Source organism: Pleurodeles waltl, chromosome 3_1 (assembly GCF_031143425.1).
Source record: "Pleurodeles waltl isolate 20211129_DDA chromosome 3_1, aPleWal1.hap1.20221129, whole genome shotgun sequence".
NCBI lineage: Eukaryota > Metazoa > Chordata > Amphibia > Caudata > Salamandridae > Pleurodeles > Pleurodeles waltl.
The window spans coordinates 1,432,872,848-1,432,889,830 of NC_090440.1; the positions used below are offsets into that span (position 1 = coordinate 1,432,872,848).

The 16,983-nt window shown below is 44.4% G+C and overlaps 1 protein-coding gene across 5 annotated transcripts in view; it reads right to left on the bottom strand.

Moving 5' to 3' along the window:
* Positions 1 to 16,983, bottom strand: part of SIK3 (SIK family kinase 3) — a 585,214-nt gene that overhangs the window by 43,789 nt on the left and 524,442 nt on the right. For all 5 annotated transcript variants that reach the window (XM_069224967.1, XM_069224965.1, XM_069224966.1 and 2 more), the window contains exon 15: positions 5,814 to 5,957. In XM_069224967.1, coding sequence (XP_069081068.1) covers positions 5,814 to 5,957 — 144 coding nt within the window. The remainder of the gene's footprint in view (positions 1 to 5,813; positions 5,958 to 16,983) is intronic.

Genomic DNA, 16,983 nt, shown 5'->3' on the forward strand with positions numbered 1-16,983 from the left:
GGCCCACCAGCACATAAATCTGGTGGGTGGACCACTATGTTGGCAGCAAGGGAACTCATTCTCAGTTGCAACGGAGTTTCCATCCCTCCCCCATATAAAGTGGGCCCTAAGTCAGGTAAAATTAAGTTACTGATCAAAATTAGGATGATTCAATTCACACTGCTGGTTCTCTCCAGTAAGGGTTACAGACAGACGCAAAGATAGAGGTGCACCCCCAGACATACACACTGCTCTCTAAAGTGAGGGCCCTTCCTCAGTCTCATGCACACCCCCAATTCCTCGTTCTCTACAGTGAGGACCCTCCTCCTGAACAAACTGTTGGTTCTCCAGGGAGGGTTCCTCCTCATATACACTGTTCTCTGCAGTGCAAAGGGAGTCCCTCTTCAAAACATTCAATGTTGTTCTCTTTAGTGAGGATTTTATTTTGTAATCCCTCTTCCTCGCCCTTCTCTCCCCTTTCCTAGTTCTCCAGCAACTCCGTTCCTCACACCTAGGGTTTCCACCTGAACAGTTTTCTACCAACAGCACCAGTATTTTTATATCCTGGCCGGTAGAAAAATAAGCAAAATCACCTGAAGCAGCATTTTTATCTGTGCATAGTTCAAACAGAAAATGTAAGTAGGAAACACTTTTACATTTGTTCGGGAGCTGCATTCACGATCCCGGACTACTAATTAGGGCAATACGAGCAGAAAAGACAAATTTACAAACTAATACTTACAATTTTATTCAAAGTATCGCGTCAAAGACCTTTGCAGAATACTAAACAACACAACTAAAGGCCAGTATTTTTCTCATGTAAAGGTGGCAACTTTATTCACAAAACTGGTGGTTCCGTGCATCATTTTTTTTCTCATATAGAGACTGTGATTATTTCTGGCGAAGCCCCCCTCGAACAGATTGCTTATGCGCTGCAGCAAGTGTTCTTCATACAAACTCAGCTGGATCTGTACAGGTTCTTGGCAGGGAGAGTGGCTTCTCTTCAAAGCTCCTTGTTCTCTTCAGAGATGGCTCTTCCTCATGCACACTCTGCTTTGCTCTACAGTGAGAATCCTTCCTCAAACCCACCTTGCATATTCTCTACCGTCAGGGCGGCTCACAACTTCTAGATCTTCTGGTGCAGTGTTGAAATCATCCCCTGCCCCCGCCCCCCTCTCCCTGCCCGAGCCCTTTAGTCCTGCTCTGTTCCAGCGTGGCAGCAGTGCCGCCCTGCTCAGAGTTCACAGCCTGGCTGATTCCATCACAGCTCTGCAGTGCCCATAAACAACACTCTGCTGTTTCAAAACACAATACCTCGATAACTCCACTTTCTAGGGAAAAATATTAGAAAGGGATGGCTCTGAAACTGTCAGGTCAAACATGGCCTGAACAAACCCAACTATTTTAAAAAGGCATACTTGTTTTTTTTTAAAAGGAATGTGCTGAATAATATATTATATATATATATATATATATATATATATATATATATATATATATATATATATATATATATATATATATATATATATATATATAAATACTAAGTGGAGAGAAGGACATATCTATCCAATATGAAAGCAGAGGACACAGCCAGCCAGATTCAGGACAACAACCATGATTTTAAAACACGTAACTGTAATGTTTTGGGCAGAAAGCGATCAACCCGGCTCCTCAATATGACCTACACCCTTCTCCAGCTCACCTCTACTCACTTACAGTACTGGAGCTGTACATCCTACCATTCTCTGCCTTTAAAGACAGGCATTTCTGGCGCCCGAGTTGTGGCCTGGATTCATAAATTCCGGGAATAAAAGTTTGAACAACTGCTATACTGCCCCTTTAACAGGCCAGTTCAGGTCCCATTTTCTGGCCTAGTGCCAGTTGGGTTTCTCTTGGGCATTTCTAGGCCTTGTTAAGCTGTGTATGTGTCAGATTATGCGGCTGCTTTATGCAGCTCACTCACACCACTGGTATAGAATTTGAAAAGTGTCTTACATTTCCCAAGAGTAACCTGGCAGGGGCAAGATCTGGGTGCTTCTCCCAACACCCTGACACAGTATCATAAGTTTTGTTGCAATCGTTATTTCAGATCAAAACATGTCACTTTTTTATTTTTAATATTCCAAGAGGACATTACAAACTGTTGTGAAAAGTCACATTCTATTTGATTCAGCAATTGTGAACATGAAAGCTCAAATTCAGTCTCACGACGGCTAGAAGGGAGAGACCATTTACTTAATGTCTAGGTGGATGTTTGTATAGTTCCTCTCACAAATGATATGGCGAAATGGGCCAGGTTGACAATTAGATGAAAAAATACACAAGAATAACATTTCTTAATGTTATCGTTTAAATGACTAACACAACCTTTCACAGTCATGATGGACAGTTTTCCCAAACCTAACTCTCAGCTCAACAATACAAGATAATGCCCAAGTCACCAGAATGACAACTCCACTCAACAGGTAACTTATCAAGGCATTTCCCAGAGTGAAGTAGCTTCTTTAGAACTACTAAAAAAAAAACTATCCTTTTTTATCAGAACCATGTTCTGAGGGCACCTGGCATGCAGGATCTACTGGGCCTAACTGTTGGGTGGGTGAGATGAGGGAGAAGTTTAGGCCTTTTACTGCTGATGTCCCATGGCACGTCCTACTATGAATCCTGAGCAACTGAGCCGTGTATCCCTTCAGCACTTGAATCTTAGTGGTAGCACTGGTTGTGCAGTCCAAGGCTTCTCGGAGGAGAGGGAAAGTTAACAGGGGAGTGAGCACAGGCTCACAGGACAAAATAGGATTCAGCAGCAGCAACACATAAAAGTCCAGTCAAATACTTGCTTTTGTGCAAGGGGGGCATTTATATACCAAGGCAAAGTAAAATGTGGCATTCACAAACAATACATATAGCCCCCTGAGGTCGGGACTCTAGTGTTTCAGAAGGAGGGTTCCCGGATCCCACTCCCCTCTTCTATCGGTGGTGGATACTTCCCATTCCCAGTCAGGTTAAGCCCCACTATTTGTCTCAGTCTAAAGAATCCCACTCTGACTCTTAAGTCAAAAGTGTTCCAGCGTTGAAGCATTATATGGCAAGCACATTTTTCCAGGGTTGTCTGGCCCATAAATAGGTCTTACCGCACTAGCAGGACCTTCACAACCAGAGTGTCTAAGTGCGGGCTTTTCATGGATGCTGAAGTTGAAGCAACTGTCTACAGTTATTTCCTCACACACAGAGGTTCAGAGGCAGCAGTTGGTGTTCTTGAGTACCCCATATGCAGTCTTGCAGAGGCAGTGACCGGGGGTGTCCTTGACACTTCTCTGATGCTGGTGAGTTTTTTTGGATCCTCCCCATAGAGGGGGGTGTGGTGAGGGTGGGAGGAACACGGCACTTTTGGTCCTCATTCGGGGCTTGAACCTGAATGCAGCCTCTTTCTCTTGACCAGGCCATGCTCCTTGCCTTCACCTAGCAGCTCAACCTGGCATACGGTGTCACCATCCTCAATCTGTACGCAGACTATGGCCTGATAGGCACAGCACTGATCTTCACTGTGGCTCATCTTGTCATACAGAGTCGCTTACTTCACAAGTGCTACGGCTCTATCGGCACAGCAGTAATCTTCACCATGGCCTCTCCTCGCATACGGGGTCACCAACTTCATTCTGCACACGGGCATTCCTGATCGGCATGCCAATAATTTTTACAGCAGACATTCCTGGCATATGAGGTGACTGACTTCACCCCAAACATAATGATATAGCCCAATTGGGATGGCAGTAAAGTTCACAGTTCACTTCATGGTGGACCTCCTCTGCCATACAGGGGTCGTCAACTTTGACCAGAACATGGGCCATGACCCCAAATTTGAGCAGCAGCCGTCTCTTTGCCCCATGCTACAGGGATATACTCACCAAAATACACACTGGACCTCTTTCTCTCCAAAGCTCTCCTCTTCCTCACTGGGCACACTGGTCTTGGCAAGCAGGCAGGCACTGGTGCTCCAGGTGATCATGGATTCCCTGAGTGATGGCGCCTCACCCACCAGAGAGACTGGCAGGCCTGGCCCCCAGTCCTGGTTACAGGCAGAAGTCTCCTTCTTGCACACCCCAACTGGCTGCTTGGCAGTTGCCAAGTTTGGGGGCCTCGAGCTACCTTTCTTGTTATTTCCAGACACTAAATGTGATTTAGAGTCTTTGAAGTTTATGTTTGGGGTCTGCTTCCTTTGGAAGTGGCCTTCCCTCTCCTTTGCCCTTTTTCCAGAAAGCAGTCTGTCACTGCAGGAGCGACTCCAAGTCTGCCTCACAAAACAGGCCATAAAAGTGACTAGAGATTCACACCAGGATGTCAACAGCAGTGATATGTATATCAAAAGGTTGCCCCTGGCCTCTGCCCTACACTTTATGATTATCTTTCCTGCTCTAAATCCTTCCTGAGATGTGCCCAGGCCCCTTCCTGATGTCCTCTGTGAATCAAAGAGCACCCTTTGAAATACAGTGAAGAGCTTGTCTCTTCTCCTCAAGTTCGTGTGTCCCACTCAGCTCACAGAAATACAGCAATCAACAAATTTGTCTGGGGGGTCTAACACCTCCTCATTTTCCTCAAGATAGCCCTAGGTCTCCCAAAGTGGAATCTAGAATCCTCCATGTATTATACCATTCGCACGCACACATATAACTAGCACATCCAAATAACTGACACACATTGTAGAGCAATACATCTTTTATGTATTGTGTCATTCACAGGCATACATAAATCCAGCACATGTATATGACACATACACACTGCTCAGCCCTGCACCATCCCTGTACTGCACCATTCACTGGGACACATACACTCAGCACATGTATATAACATACATGTACTGCACAATACTACACACCAATCCGATGTAGGCCAAGGGTTAGTTAAACACACAGCAACTGAACTTTAAATGAGTGTGGCTTTGGCCTCACTCTAGCGGCACAGGTAAAACAGCATGTTCACTGCTACTGATCACTACATGGTACGCTGTCACCACTGCACCTGTACGGCCTAATGCTTGGCAAAAGCAGTAGCCTTTCACCACTGTGAGGGCAATGCTTTGGGTGCCCCTACCCAGTCTAAAACCTCCGAAATCCGTGAGACAGAACTAAATCATGGCGCATATGATTCATTCATGTTCACCCATGACAACAAAAATAAGCATCAGGAATCCAGATGTCATTACAGTTGGGGCATTCGGGCATCCATCACCATGCAAATGGCTTTTCAGTTCAAACACCTGTAAAAATATCTTCCGTCAACTGACACACTGACCACATATGACGGTAAAACATTAGTGTTAGGAAACGGGCACCCTAGCGAGAAAGATTCAAAGTGACAGATCCTCCACATAACTGACAAGTCTGGATATGTACCTATGATGACAACTGTCCTAAAATGCCCTAGTCCAGGATATGAATGAAGAGTGAAATTTGAATTAGATGCCCTGACAGGCTGAGGCTGGGACAAGGATTGGGGGTGACAGGTCAGTTTAAGTGTAATCTGAACACCTAATTCACATGGAAAAAAAGTTAACACAAGGGACAGCATCACGGTGGAAGGGAGAAATGCAGCAAAATAATTTAAGGAGCCCCTTGGCAAACAAGTAGTTAATAATACTAGATAAATCAATAAAAACACAGGTGTGTTTGAGAGCAGACAGAAAACAATCAAACTAGTTGGGCTAGGCAGCCCTTTCTGTGGTATCAGCTTAACATTTTATGTTTATGTATTCCACTTTGCAATTGCGCACTATTCCAAGCAAAGCACCTCAAAGGCCCAAACTGTGATTGAAAATGCACACTACGGTTACTCACCGGTGAGGGTCAGGCACCAGGTGTGGGGCCCATGTTCGTGAGCGGAAAGACTGCATTCCTAGTTGTCGCTGCAAGTCTGTTGGGATTTCTGCCGTGGGGTTGGTCATAGCCAGAGTATGCCGCTTGGAACGGTTTGTTAAGTATCTGCAATTAGAAGAATCCCCAATTAGACCAAATGGAAGGCTCCAAACTGTGGTAATAAAATGTCAGAAGCAAGGAAAAAGCATTCGCCTCCTAAAAAAGAATACCAAAGCCCAGGAGAAAGTTCATGTCTTGAATCACTTTGTTCATTAACCCCCAATGATCAAGTAGCAGCACCTTAGACACACCTCTGCTGGCTTAAGGAAGGAGGAGAGTCTATTCATATACAGTGGTCTCCTGAATGCTATGCTACCCTATGCACTACTTTGAGCTCAAAGGCTTTCTAATTTTTTCAACACAGTTTTGAATAAATATACTTTTGTACAGCCTTCTTTGATTTCCATTTTAATGTGAATTTGTTTTCATTTGCAATGTGCCACATCTCACCATATGTGAAAATCCGAAATTAAAGATTTATTTTAAATTAATTATAACAGTTACACATATAACTACTGTCAGAACTCCTTTCAGAGGGCCATGTGGCAAGCAAGGGCTACAGGGCTCAACCATGGTGGTTGAGGCCTTTTACTCCTAAAGTCCCAAGGCCTGAGCTATCTTGGATCCAGGGCAATTGGGCCAAGTACCCCTACTGCACTTGACTCTTAGTGGTAACTGTGGTCAAGCAGTCAAGGCATCCTCAGGGGAGTGTAGAGATGGGTACATGAGTACGAATAATAAATCAATGCCCCGTCAAATACCTGCTTTTATATAAAGAAAAGATTTTTTTTTCTAACTCTACCCATGCAAAAGTATATGACATTTGGCATAAAAAACACAGCCCCCTTGAGATCGGGGCTCTAGTCGTTGTCAGGCAAATCCCTGTCCCAACCTTCTTTGTTTAACATTTTTGGGGTTATTCTCCATTTACTGGTGGCCACAATCAGGAATGAGCACTATTAGGCAAGACTCAAGAGTTTCTCTTTGACTCTTTAGGATTTTAGTTATGTCTATGATGACGTAGCACTGTTAGCAGCTAGTCTCCTGGGGCTCAACTAGCCAGGTTCACATCTTACTCGCTCTTGCAGCATGGACGCGTTCAGCGGAGCAGGGGGTGCCCTAGGTATGGAGAAGTTGGGCCCCTCGCAATACACGTGGCAGCACCAGGCTCTCACTCCAGAGTGGTGCTTCCTGAGTCCTTCTGTTATTGGAGCAACTCCTGGCTCACTTTCCCCAGCAGATTGGGGGAATTCTTTCTTTGCTCCCTACTGGAACCCAGTGAGGGTTCAACGATGTCCAGGACTTCTTTGGTAGCTCTCCAGTCAGTTAGGTGCAGTTCCCTTGCTGTGCATGTTTAACCCACAGAATGTAGCCACAGTCTCTCATTCAGGGAACGACCAGAAACCTTAGGCATGTTGGTACTGGCAGCCCCTCCTGGCCTACGGGGTTGCCGGGGAAAACATGAGTGCTGACTGTTTTGGTGCAAAAGCCCACACTGAGACGGTCACTGGTCCAGTGGTTTAGTAATGATAACTGTACTGGGGGCTCCCTCTGGTGCTTCATGCTCAGCTCAGTCTCCATTGGCCCTCTGCTGGCGTACACTGCTCACAGAGCCTACAGGGCACATGGGCAACGACCATATCAGTGCACATCCTTACACCTCACTCATGTAATCCACCATCAGGGCTCCCCACTGGATCTTGCTCCCTCCAAAGCTCACATGTTCCTCATAGGGCACATTGGTCTTGGCAAGCAGGTAGGTGCTGGTACTTCAGGCTCCAAGGCGGGTGATCTTGGTGTCCTCGTGATATCCTCTAATCCAGCAGGGAGACTAGCAGGCCTCTGACCCCACCCCAGTCTTGGTCAAAGGCAGACGTCTTGCATAGCTTCCCCTGCTCACACAGCCTGTCTGGCTGCTTGACAGATGACAAAGTCTCACCCTCCCTTTCTTATAGTGTATTTCCAGACACTGAAGTGTACAGGGAGTGCAGAATTATTAGGCAAGTTGTATTTTTGAGGATTAATTTTATTATTGAACAACAACCATGTTCTCAATGAACCCAAAAAACTCATTAATATCAAAGCTGAATATTTTTGGAAGTAGTTTTTAGTTTGTTTTTAGTTTTAGCTATGTTAGGGGGATATCTGTGTGTGCAGGTGACTATTACTGTGCATAATTATTAGGCAACTTAACAAAAAAAATATATATACCCATTTCAATTATTTATTATTACCAGTGAAACCAATATAACATCTCAACATTCACAAATATACATTTCTGACATTCAAAAACAAAACAAAAACAAATCAGTGACCAATATAGCCACCTTTCTTTGCAAGGACACTCAAAAGCCTGCCATCCATGGATTCTGTCAGTGTTTTGATCTGTTCACCATCAACATTGCGTGCAGCAGCAACCACAGCCTTCCAGACACTGTTCAGAGAGGTGTACTGTTTTCCCTCCTTGTAAATCTCACATTTGATGATGGACCACAGGTTCTCAATGGGGTTCAGATCAGGTGAACAAGGAGGCCATGTCATTAGATTTCCTTCTTTTATACCCTTTCTTGCCAGCCACGCTGTGGAGTACTTGGACGTGTGTGATGGAGCATTGTCCTGCATGAAAATCATGTTTTTCTTGAAGGATGCAGACTTCTTCCTGTACCACTGCTTGAAGAAGGTGTCTTCCAGGAACTAGCAGTAGGACTGGGAGTTGAGCTTGACTCCATCCTCAACCCGAAAAGGCCCCACAAGCTCATCTTTGATGATACCAGCCCAAACCAGTACTCCACCTCCACCTTGCTGGCGTCTGAGTCGGACTGGAGCTCTCTGCCCTTTACCAATCCAGCCATGGGCCCATCCATCTGGCCCATCAAGACTCACTCTCATTTCATCAGTCCATAAAACCTTAGAAAAATCAGTCTTGAGATATTTATTGGCCCAGTCTTGACGTTTCAGCTTGTGTGTCTTGTTCAGTGGTGGTCGTCTTTCAGCCTTTCTTACCTTGGCCATGTCTCTGAGTATTGCACACCTTGTGCTTTTGGGCACTCCAGTGATGTTACAGCTCTGAAATATGGCCAAACTGGTGGCAAGTGGCATTGTGGCAGCTGCACGCTTGACTTTTCTCAGTTCATGGGCAGTTATTTTGCGCCTTGGTTTTTCCACACGCTTCTTGCGACCCTGTTGACTATTTTGAATGAAACGCTTGATTGTTCGATGATCACGCTTCAGAAGCTTTGCAATTTTAAGAGTGCTGCATCCCTCTGCAAGATATCTCACTATTTTTGACTTTTCGGAGCCTGTCAAGTCCTTCTTTTGACCCATTTTGCCAAAGGAAAGGAAGTTGCCTAATAATTATGCACACCTGATATAGGGTGTTGATGTCATTAGACCACACCCCTTCTCATTACAGAGATGCACATCACCTAATATGCTTAATTGGTAGTAGGCTTTCGAGCCTATACAGCTTGGAGTAAGACAACATGCATAAAGAGGATGATGTGGTCAAAATACTCATTTGCCTAATAATTCTGCACTCCCTGTAATTTATGTTCTAGGTCTTTGACGTTTTATGCTGAGGTTCTGCTTCTTTTTAGGTGGACACTTCTCATTCTCTTCTTTCTTTATGAAAGACTGCATGTCACAGCAGGCAAGATTTCAAAGCGGATTGTCCCACAACACAATTCATGCGCTGTGCAGCATGCCACGTCTACCTGATGTAGGTGAAGGGTGAGTTAAACACACAGCAGCTGAACTTTAAACAGGTGAGCGAGCCTTTAGACTTCACTTCAGTGACAAAGGGTAAAAAGGTCCTGTTCACTACTACTGATTGCTGCACAGTATGCTGCAACCACTGTGGTGGTTAACTCTTGGTGAATTCGGTAGTCTTCCACCACTGTGAGTAGAGTTTTGGGTGCCACTCCCAGAACAACAGAACTGCAATCTATGAGACAGACCTATGCCATGGTGCTCATGCAGGATCTGTGTTCGCCTATGAAAACAAAAATCAGCATTAGGGATCCAGACACTCTCGGCAGGGCTACACATCATTAACTATGCAGAGGGCTTTTCTGTCCCATTAACTACCAAAATCAACTTAGTTGATTGATACAGTTTTTTGAATCAATACAAAGATTAATCTTCATCAGAGGGCTCTCTCAGTCAGTTTCTTCGACTGATCCTATACATATAACTGTTGAGAGAATTACTCAACCAGCATAACACTTCAAAATCTTTGACTCATATGTACATTCAAATCAATAAATTGCTTGGGAGAATGCTTACTAAAAATGTGTGAAAAATAACCACAAAGATTTGAGTTTGCAGCTCTGCACATAGTACCATGTTGCATAGGCGCACAGCGTATATGGATAGACTGTATACACCCAAACTTTGGCTTGTGGCCTCTATACTATGCAAATAGTATGGCACAAATTAAACCAGGAGTAATATGATTGCAAACCTACTGGCAGCAGAAGAGAGAGAGATAGGGGAGAGAGGAAAGAGAGAGAGTGTGTGTTTAAAATCAGCACCACTTATGCATTAAGGAAGACGACTCATGAAGCATTGGGACAGCTCCATCAGCATGAAGAAAACAAAGAGCAATATACCCTGAGTGGTGAAACAGACCCTGCACATAAACCCAGGGCCGGCTTTAGCACTGGTGCTGCCTGATGTGACAATGTTTGTTGGCACCCCCAATGACCACCTTCCCCACGTTTTCCCTCACTATCACCCTTTAACAGTGCCTTCAAGTCTCCATTGTCACTCTCTCTAAGGTGTATTTAATTCGTTTCAAGGGACCACTCATTCTAGTGTCAGAGCACTTCAAATCACTAACTGCATTATACAGAGTCAAATCAATCATATCTGTATAAATATATAGGACATTTTTACTTAAGACAGAGGACTACAAGGTGTAGGAGTCACGTCATCCATACTGGTAGGATGTACAGTTTGGGTGCTTGATTTGGAGAAGCACAGACTCAGAACTTAAAACGTACCACCATGGTTGTGGTTGTTTTTATTAATAAGAATTGATTTCCACCCAAATGAACCCCTTTTTGCAACATGAGGATAATGAAAGATTGGGGAAAAAATCATAACGCTCTAACCTGTACCTTTCAGTTTCCATGCTGCTCTTTGATGACAGTTTCTAGCTCATTGTTAGTATTTTACCTTATAAACTGCAAGCAAATAGAGTATCTCTCCAACAAAAGCAGTAACCCACCGACCTAATTACATTATATGCACTTTGTGATCTGCATGGTACACATTCTTTGCAGCAGGCATATTAACCCTCTGCGCTATCTTATGATGAGTCAAAACTTTCACTAGACAAAAGTCAATCTCTTTCAAGCAGGTCTATCAATCACCTGTGTTATCTTGACATTTTAATTGTTGCCTGAAAATTGCTGGAGGCAATTAATGAAGCAGCAGGTGTTTTTTTTAAAACTATAATATACTTGCAAAGACGCTCCGTCCAAAAGTCGGTGCCCGGTGTGGTGGCACCTGTCACACCGCCTTAGAGTTGGCCCGGCATAAACCATATTGATGCAGAGATTGAATATGAACCAGTGTGAAACTCCAGAGCAAGAAACTGAGGAGACAGATGGAAAAATTTTAAAACAAGCATGACCGAGAGGACTTCACACCGACAGACAGTGATTACTTCAAGTTGGTGATAAAGGTGAGACTGGGAAACTAACACAAGTTCACTGTCGGATCTGGCAAGTCCTGAAGAAGCATGAAAACACAACTTTGCGAGTAGAAGTGGGACAAATATTAAAGATCACAGCTAGGATAACAGTCCACCACAATATAAACAGTTCACAAAAGGACTCTTCCAGAAACCTCTCACATACCCAGTACCATTATTGTATTCTCCAGTGACAGATGGCAGGCATTGAACGGTCCCATAGATGTTTGGTGTACTAGTGGATTTCACTCAAAGCGCCTACGTGCTTAATGATAAGGGTCAAGAAAGCAACTTGTAGAGTCTCAGGGTTTAGTTCACTGGAGAAATCTAATAAACACTCAAAAATGCAGTGAGCATGTAATATTTCCATGTAATGTCGATGCCCACTAGAGCAACATGTCTCAACATCCAGTCACTGTCCTTTCACCCTTCTTAGCAGTCAATTCCCCCAAGCACAGGAAGAACCGTCAACAACTGTCATCGGCACTTCTATTTGTCTATGGGGGCGAGATGTGCAATGTGAATGAATCACATCGGAACAAAGAGAGGAGGAGTACTAAAGGCCGATCACGGCAACCTGGCACTGTAAGCCACAGCACTGGCCAGGACTTCCTATTCCTGAACATGCTGTTCTCTGGCGGCAGCAGAAACAGAGGTGGGACGGGAAAGCGAGAGCCTTTCAGGCACCAACAACAGGGTCACATGAAACCAGCATGCAGCACGGGATCGGCTGCAAGAGAATGGACCCTCCTGGGAAGACAAAGTCAACCCTTGCTGCTGTTTACAGACCTAACTGGCCGGTGTCAAATCCACCTATGGAATTCGGTCCTTCAGGGTGGGGGAGACACTAGTTTTTGCTTCTAATGCCATGCCTCTGCTAATTTGAATTAGAATTGGGCGTTTCTTTCGCACTCTGGCAAAACAATGTAATTTCCTTAATTTGTTGTCCAGCATCTAAACGAGCAGAATGTTGGCTAAGAAACAGTTTCTTACGGGCAAACATACTAGCAGTAAAACCACAGAAACCAAAAGTACGGCGCATGACTGAGGGTCTCCTCGTAAGGATGTCAATTAGAGATGACTCTCGAATATGGCATTTCTACAGTGATTTAAACGATACTACTACTCTTATTTCGCTTTTGTACATATGTTACGAATCCACATTTTTGAACAAGCAACCGAAGCTAAGGTTGGATTACAAAGTGAAAGATTTCTTAGAACCCTTGACAGTAGATGTTCTAAGTACAACTGGCAGAATGGAGGCTACAAACTATAGTCAAACAGCGACACTAGGTGGACACATGGAGAGCTGCAGTGTTCGGGGGCAATTCTATTGTGACTTGGACTTTGCATTCCCCTGCCTAATGACGTTCTACGATAAGTACACATTGTATCTTCATACTGGAGTGAGAACTCCGTGTAAAGGGACACAGAGAGTTGGTGAAGATTGAAGACTCAGGGCCAGAGCATGAGGCTGTAGTCGGACAGAGACAGAAACCAGGGCTTTTTCAGTATAGAGACGAGTTCACGAACTGGGTTACCAGTGAGAAATAGAGGCACACGTGGCCTCAAAGTCATCGGAATGGAAAGGGACTGCAACAATAAGACATGAAAGAGAGGGAACCAGACAACAAGAACCTTCACTGAAAAGTGAGAAACCTCGATCCTCTGAGATTGATAGTCCCAATTGACTTGAGTGAGAGAGCGAGACAACTGACCTAAATAAGTCAATTTCTCCCTCTCAACCCAGCGAGTTTAGTAGTGAAATTATATTTTTCGCCAGTTAGCCACATACATGTGTCTCCTGACTTGTCAGTCGCCATAACATCAACTGTAGTACCTGAGGTGGAATACCACTGCAGATACTCGGACCACAGAACGCTCTATCTCTATGACCATGAGCGCGACTTTAGCAGCTGACTTTCGAGGGCTGAGGTTTACTTAAGGAGGTGGTCTGAATATAGATAATCTTTAACAGTTTACATCTCGTACTATTGGTAATAATGGCAATGTCCCATCAGTTCTCATCTATCAAAAATCAAAACATTTTATTAAAGGTACGTCAAGGACTCCATATTCTAAAAAGCAGATTTTCAGTTAAAACCCTATTGATTTGAAGCCTACGGGTCGACAAATTTTTTTGCTGATTCTTGATGGTAGGCCCTACAGCACTAGTCAGTCAGCAACTTTATTTTGACTCGACAAAGCCATAAAAGTACAAAATAGTACATTTAAATAAGTTAAAAATATAGTAAAAAAAATAGAATTTCTCGGCAAAATCAATATAAAATACCTAAAATCACAATGGATCATCCTATAATAAAGCGTTGTTAGGATCTAATGTACTGCCCACAGATTTTGAAGGCCATAGATTGCCCTATCACACTCCCACGTTTCGACAATTGGGAATATCACAAGTCAGTGGGCTTGCAGGGCACTACTAGGAACCCGGATAGACCAAACCCTTTGGCCACATTCTAGGAAGCTATAGAAGGGTCTGCTGTGCCATCCAGGCATCTAGAGGCACATCCTGAATTGGAGATCTCAACAGAGCAATTATTGTTGCTGACGAGCTTAAAATATAAGAACAAAATATGTCCCAATAAGGCTATACAGCCTCAATGGTTTGCCTTCCTAACATCTGCTAGCCCCAACATCCTTCAGTCTAAAATGCCATATAGAGCACAGGAAATGAAAAACTGAATATAGAATACCAAGCAGTGGCGGCTCCTCAGTGAGGTTGGATGAGCGTTGTGCCCCCCACCTCCCCCCCAGCAGAAGCTGCAAACCTTTCACAAGGAAGGGACAATAAACTTAGTTTATTGCCCTTTCCTTGTGAAAGGGGCGGGGCCACGAGGTGACGAGCAGTGAGGGAGTGCACTGTGCATTCCCCTCACTGCACATGTATGTTTGGCCGGCCGTCGCGGGCCGGCCAAACATACGTGTGCAGAAGGCTGTCTCCAGCCCGGCAACAGTTGCTGGTCTGGAGAGAGCCTGTACAGGCTCCCAGTCTTCCTGGCAATCCAGCGTGCACGCTGATATGCTATGCATAAGCACAACCAAAAAAAACATGTTCCTTATTTTCAACGTTCGGACATTCCATGGGGCATAGGCTGTTGGACATACCAATGCCTTTGTTCCATGTGGCTGTAAAAGCAGCCATCGGAACAATCCCTAACTTAAAATTAATTAACAGGGATCTGACAGGGTGTTGTTCACATAATCCATAAATTCTTCAAAACTGAAGTCCCATTTGGAAAACAGGTAAAAATCGGTCAGGCTGCCCGTAGGTACAACGGAGATTCTGCTATGGAAAACGGTATTCCAATAATTTGATTGAACAATTTCCCAAGCATTTTTTGCTATGGAGGAGGGATTCAGCCAATAATCTGACAGGCCAAGCCTGAGCAACCAAGTTTTTACATAGGAAACCCAGGGGATCGTGGAAGCTAAGCGACTGTCAACTATCTCAATGAGATTTCTCGGTGGTCCACAGTCTAATCCAATACAAAAGAGGTTTCAGTCAGGCTATATCAGAGGTTTATCTAAGGCTTAAGTCTAGCCTCAGGGGTAATATAGGAGCTCTTTTCGGAAACCTCAGCAAAGATTTGATGGAGATTTCACTAAGATCCAGCGGATCAAGATTGGTTTAGCCCCACAAATCAGACCCATATAACGCAGCCCCACAGGCTCGAGCCTTGGTGATCTCTACCACTGGCGAAACGGAAGTGAAGCTGTCCTACTGACAAGTGTAAGTATGAACCCAGCGCTATGTTTATTGATCAAGCAGCTTTCTTCGATCTGGGCCAGCCATTTGTGGGAGTCCTCAAGTCTCACTTCCAGATATTCAAGTTTGGCCAACCTTTCTAATCTAGCGCCCTCCAGGATCAGATTCCCTTTAATTCTCTTCTGATGACTGAATACCACAAACTTGGCGCTACAGTACTACTTTACACTGAGCCCTGTAGCTAACGTTATCACATGGGGGGACAAGAACCTTAACCTCCAATATTTCTGGAACAGTAAGTGTAAGGGCTAGGAAAGAAATTCGAACAGTTCGGGAATCCGCAGGAACTCCTCTAGCCAACAGAACCTGGCATTGGGCAAAGGGCAAGAATCCACAGGACTCCACCGGCATCCTAGTTGTAAGGGTCTCTCCTAGACTCTAATAGCAGTGACCCCAAGGTTTTACCAAGACATGCTTAGCATTTTTATTGAAAAAGGGTACCACTGGTGTGCTACTCGGAATCACTCAGTGTCACTCGACGAAAGTGACAGACCACTGTGGTGATGCAACATAAATGAGCCAAGAATGGTGGCAGATGCACCACACTTCAAATTTCAAGCAGAATCTGTAAAATGTCACCTGTCACAGTCGTTCGATGTCTATTTATACAACCAATTTAGCAGCCGGCATTACCACAAATGTTGCTGCTTGGGATTTCCAATACAAATATAGTGCCACATGTGAGGACAGTGGTTACAGTCATCAAATTTGCTCTTTTTGTTCTGTGATAGGCAAAGGGTGGGAGTAGCTGGATCACAGTGGGCTTTCACTGCAAAAATCAACTTGATTATCGGCCTGTGAATCCGGGGAGCAGACTTTACTTTTTTTTCAGAAAACTGTGCACCTTGTAGAAACATTTTAAAGTATGGTCCTGCATCTCATTATTACCAAAAGCCGCCATTGCTTGTACTGCAATACATTAATATGAAACATTACCAGTGCTTTACATGCGCAGCATACCTATCACCATAAACAACAATCGGGGCTAATGTCCGTCATAGGGATGTGCCGTTTGGGTGCTCCAACTGAAGTACTAACTTCCTCCACCATCTTTGTGTGCAGGGTGCTGGCCTGGAAGCCACTGCTGCACTCAAGTCTTTTGCTTTAATTTGTCATGGCTCAATTTCAAAATCTGAATCTTCAAATCCACTAAGGTTGTAGTTCGAACATATAAAAAGATGACATTAGAAAACCTATTCAACATCTGACTAGCAACCCACAGCAGGAAAGGTCCTGATGGGCTTCTGTCCCACTTTCATGCCGGGCACAAAATCCAAACTGAATAAGACTGTTGCTGGTCTGATCTTAGGCAATATGTGTAAGGGCACTGGGCACCGGCACAAATGCATCCAAAAAGCACTAGTGCAGGGAACATGTTTGGGCAAAGTGGTATCACTTTCAGGTGAGCAGCTGACAGTTTAAGGCTCCACTTGTTCAAGTCTACATGGCCTCGCTCGCTAGCATCGTCAAGAACCACGTACTCCATATCGTCTCGTACGACAACGATACCCAACTGATTCTGTCCCTCACCGACAAGCCTAAATTGCAAAAAGCAACTTCCACAACGGAATTAAGGCAGTCACAGCCTGGATGAAGGACAGCTGACA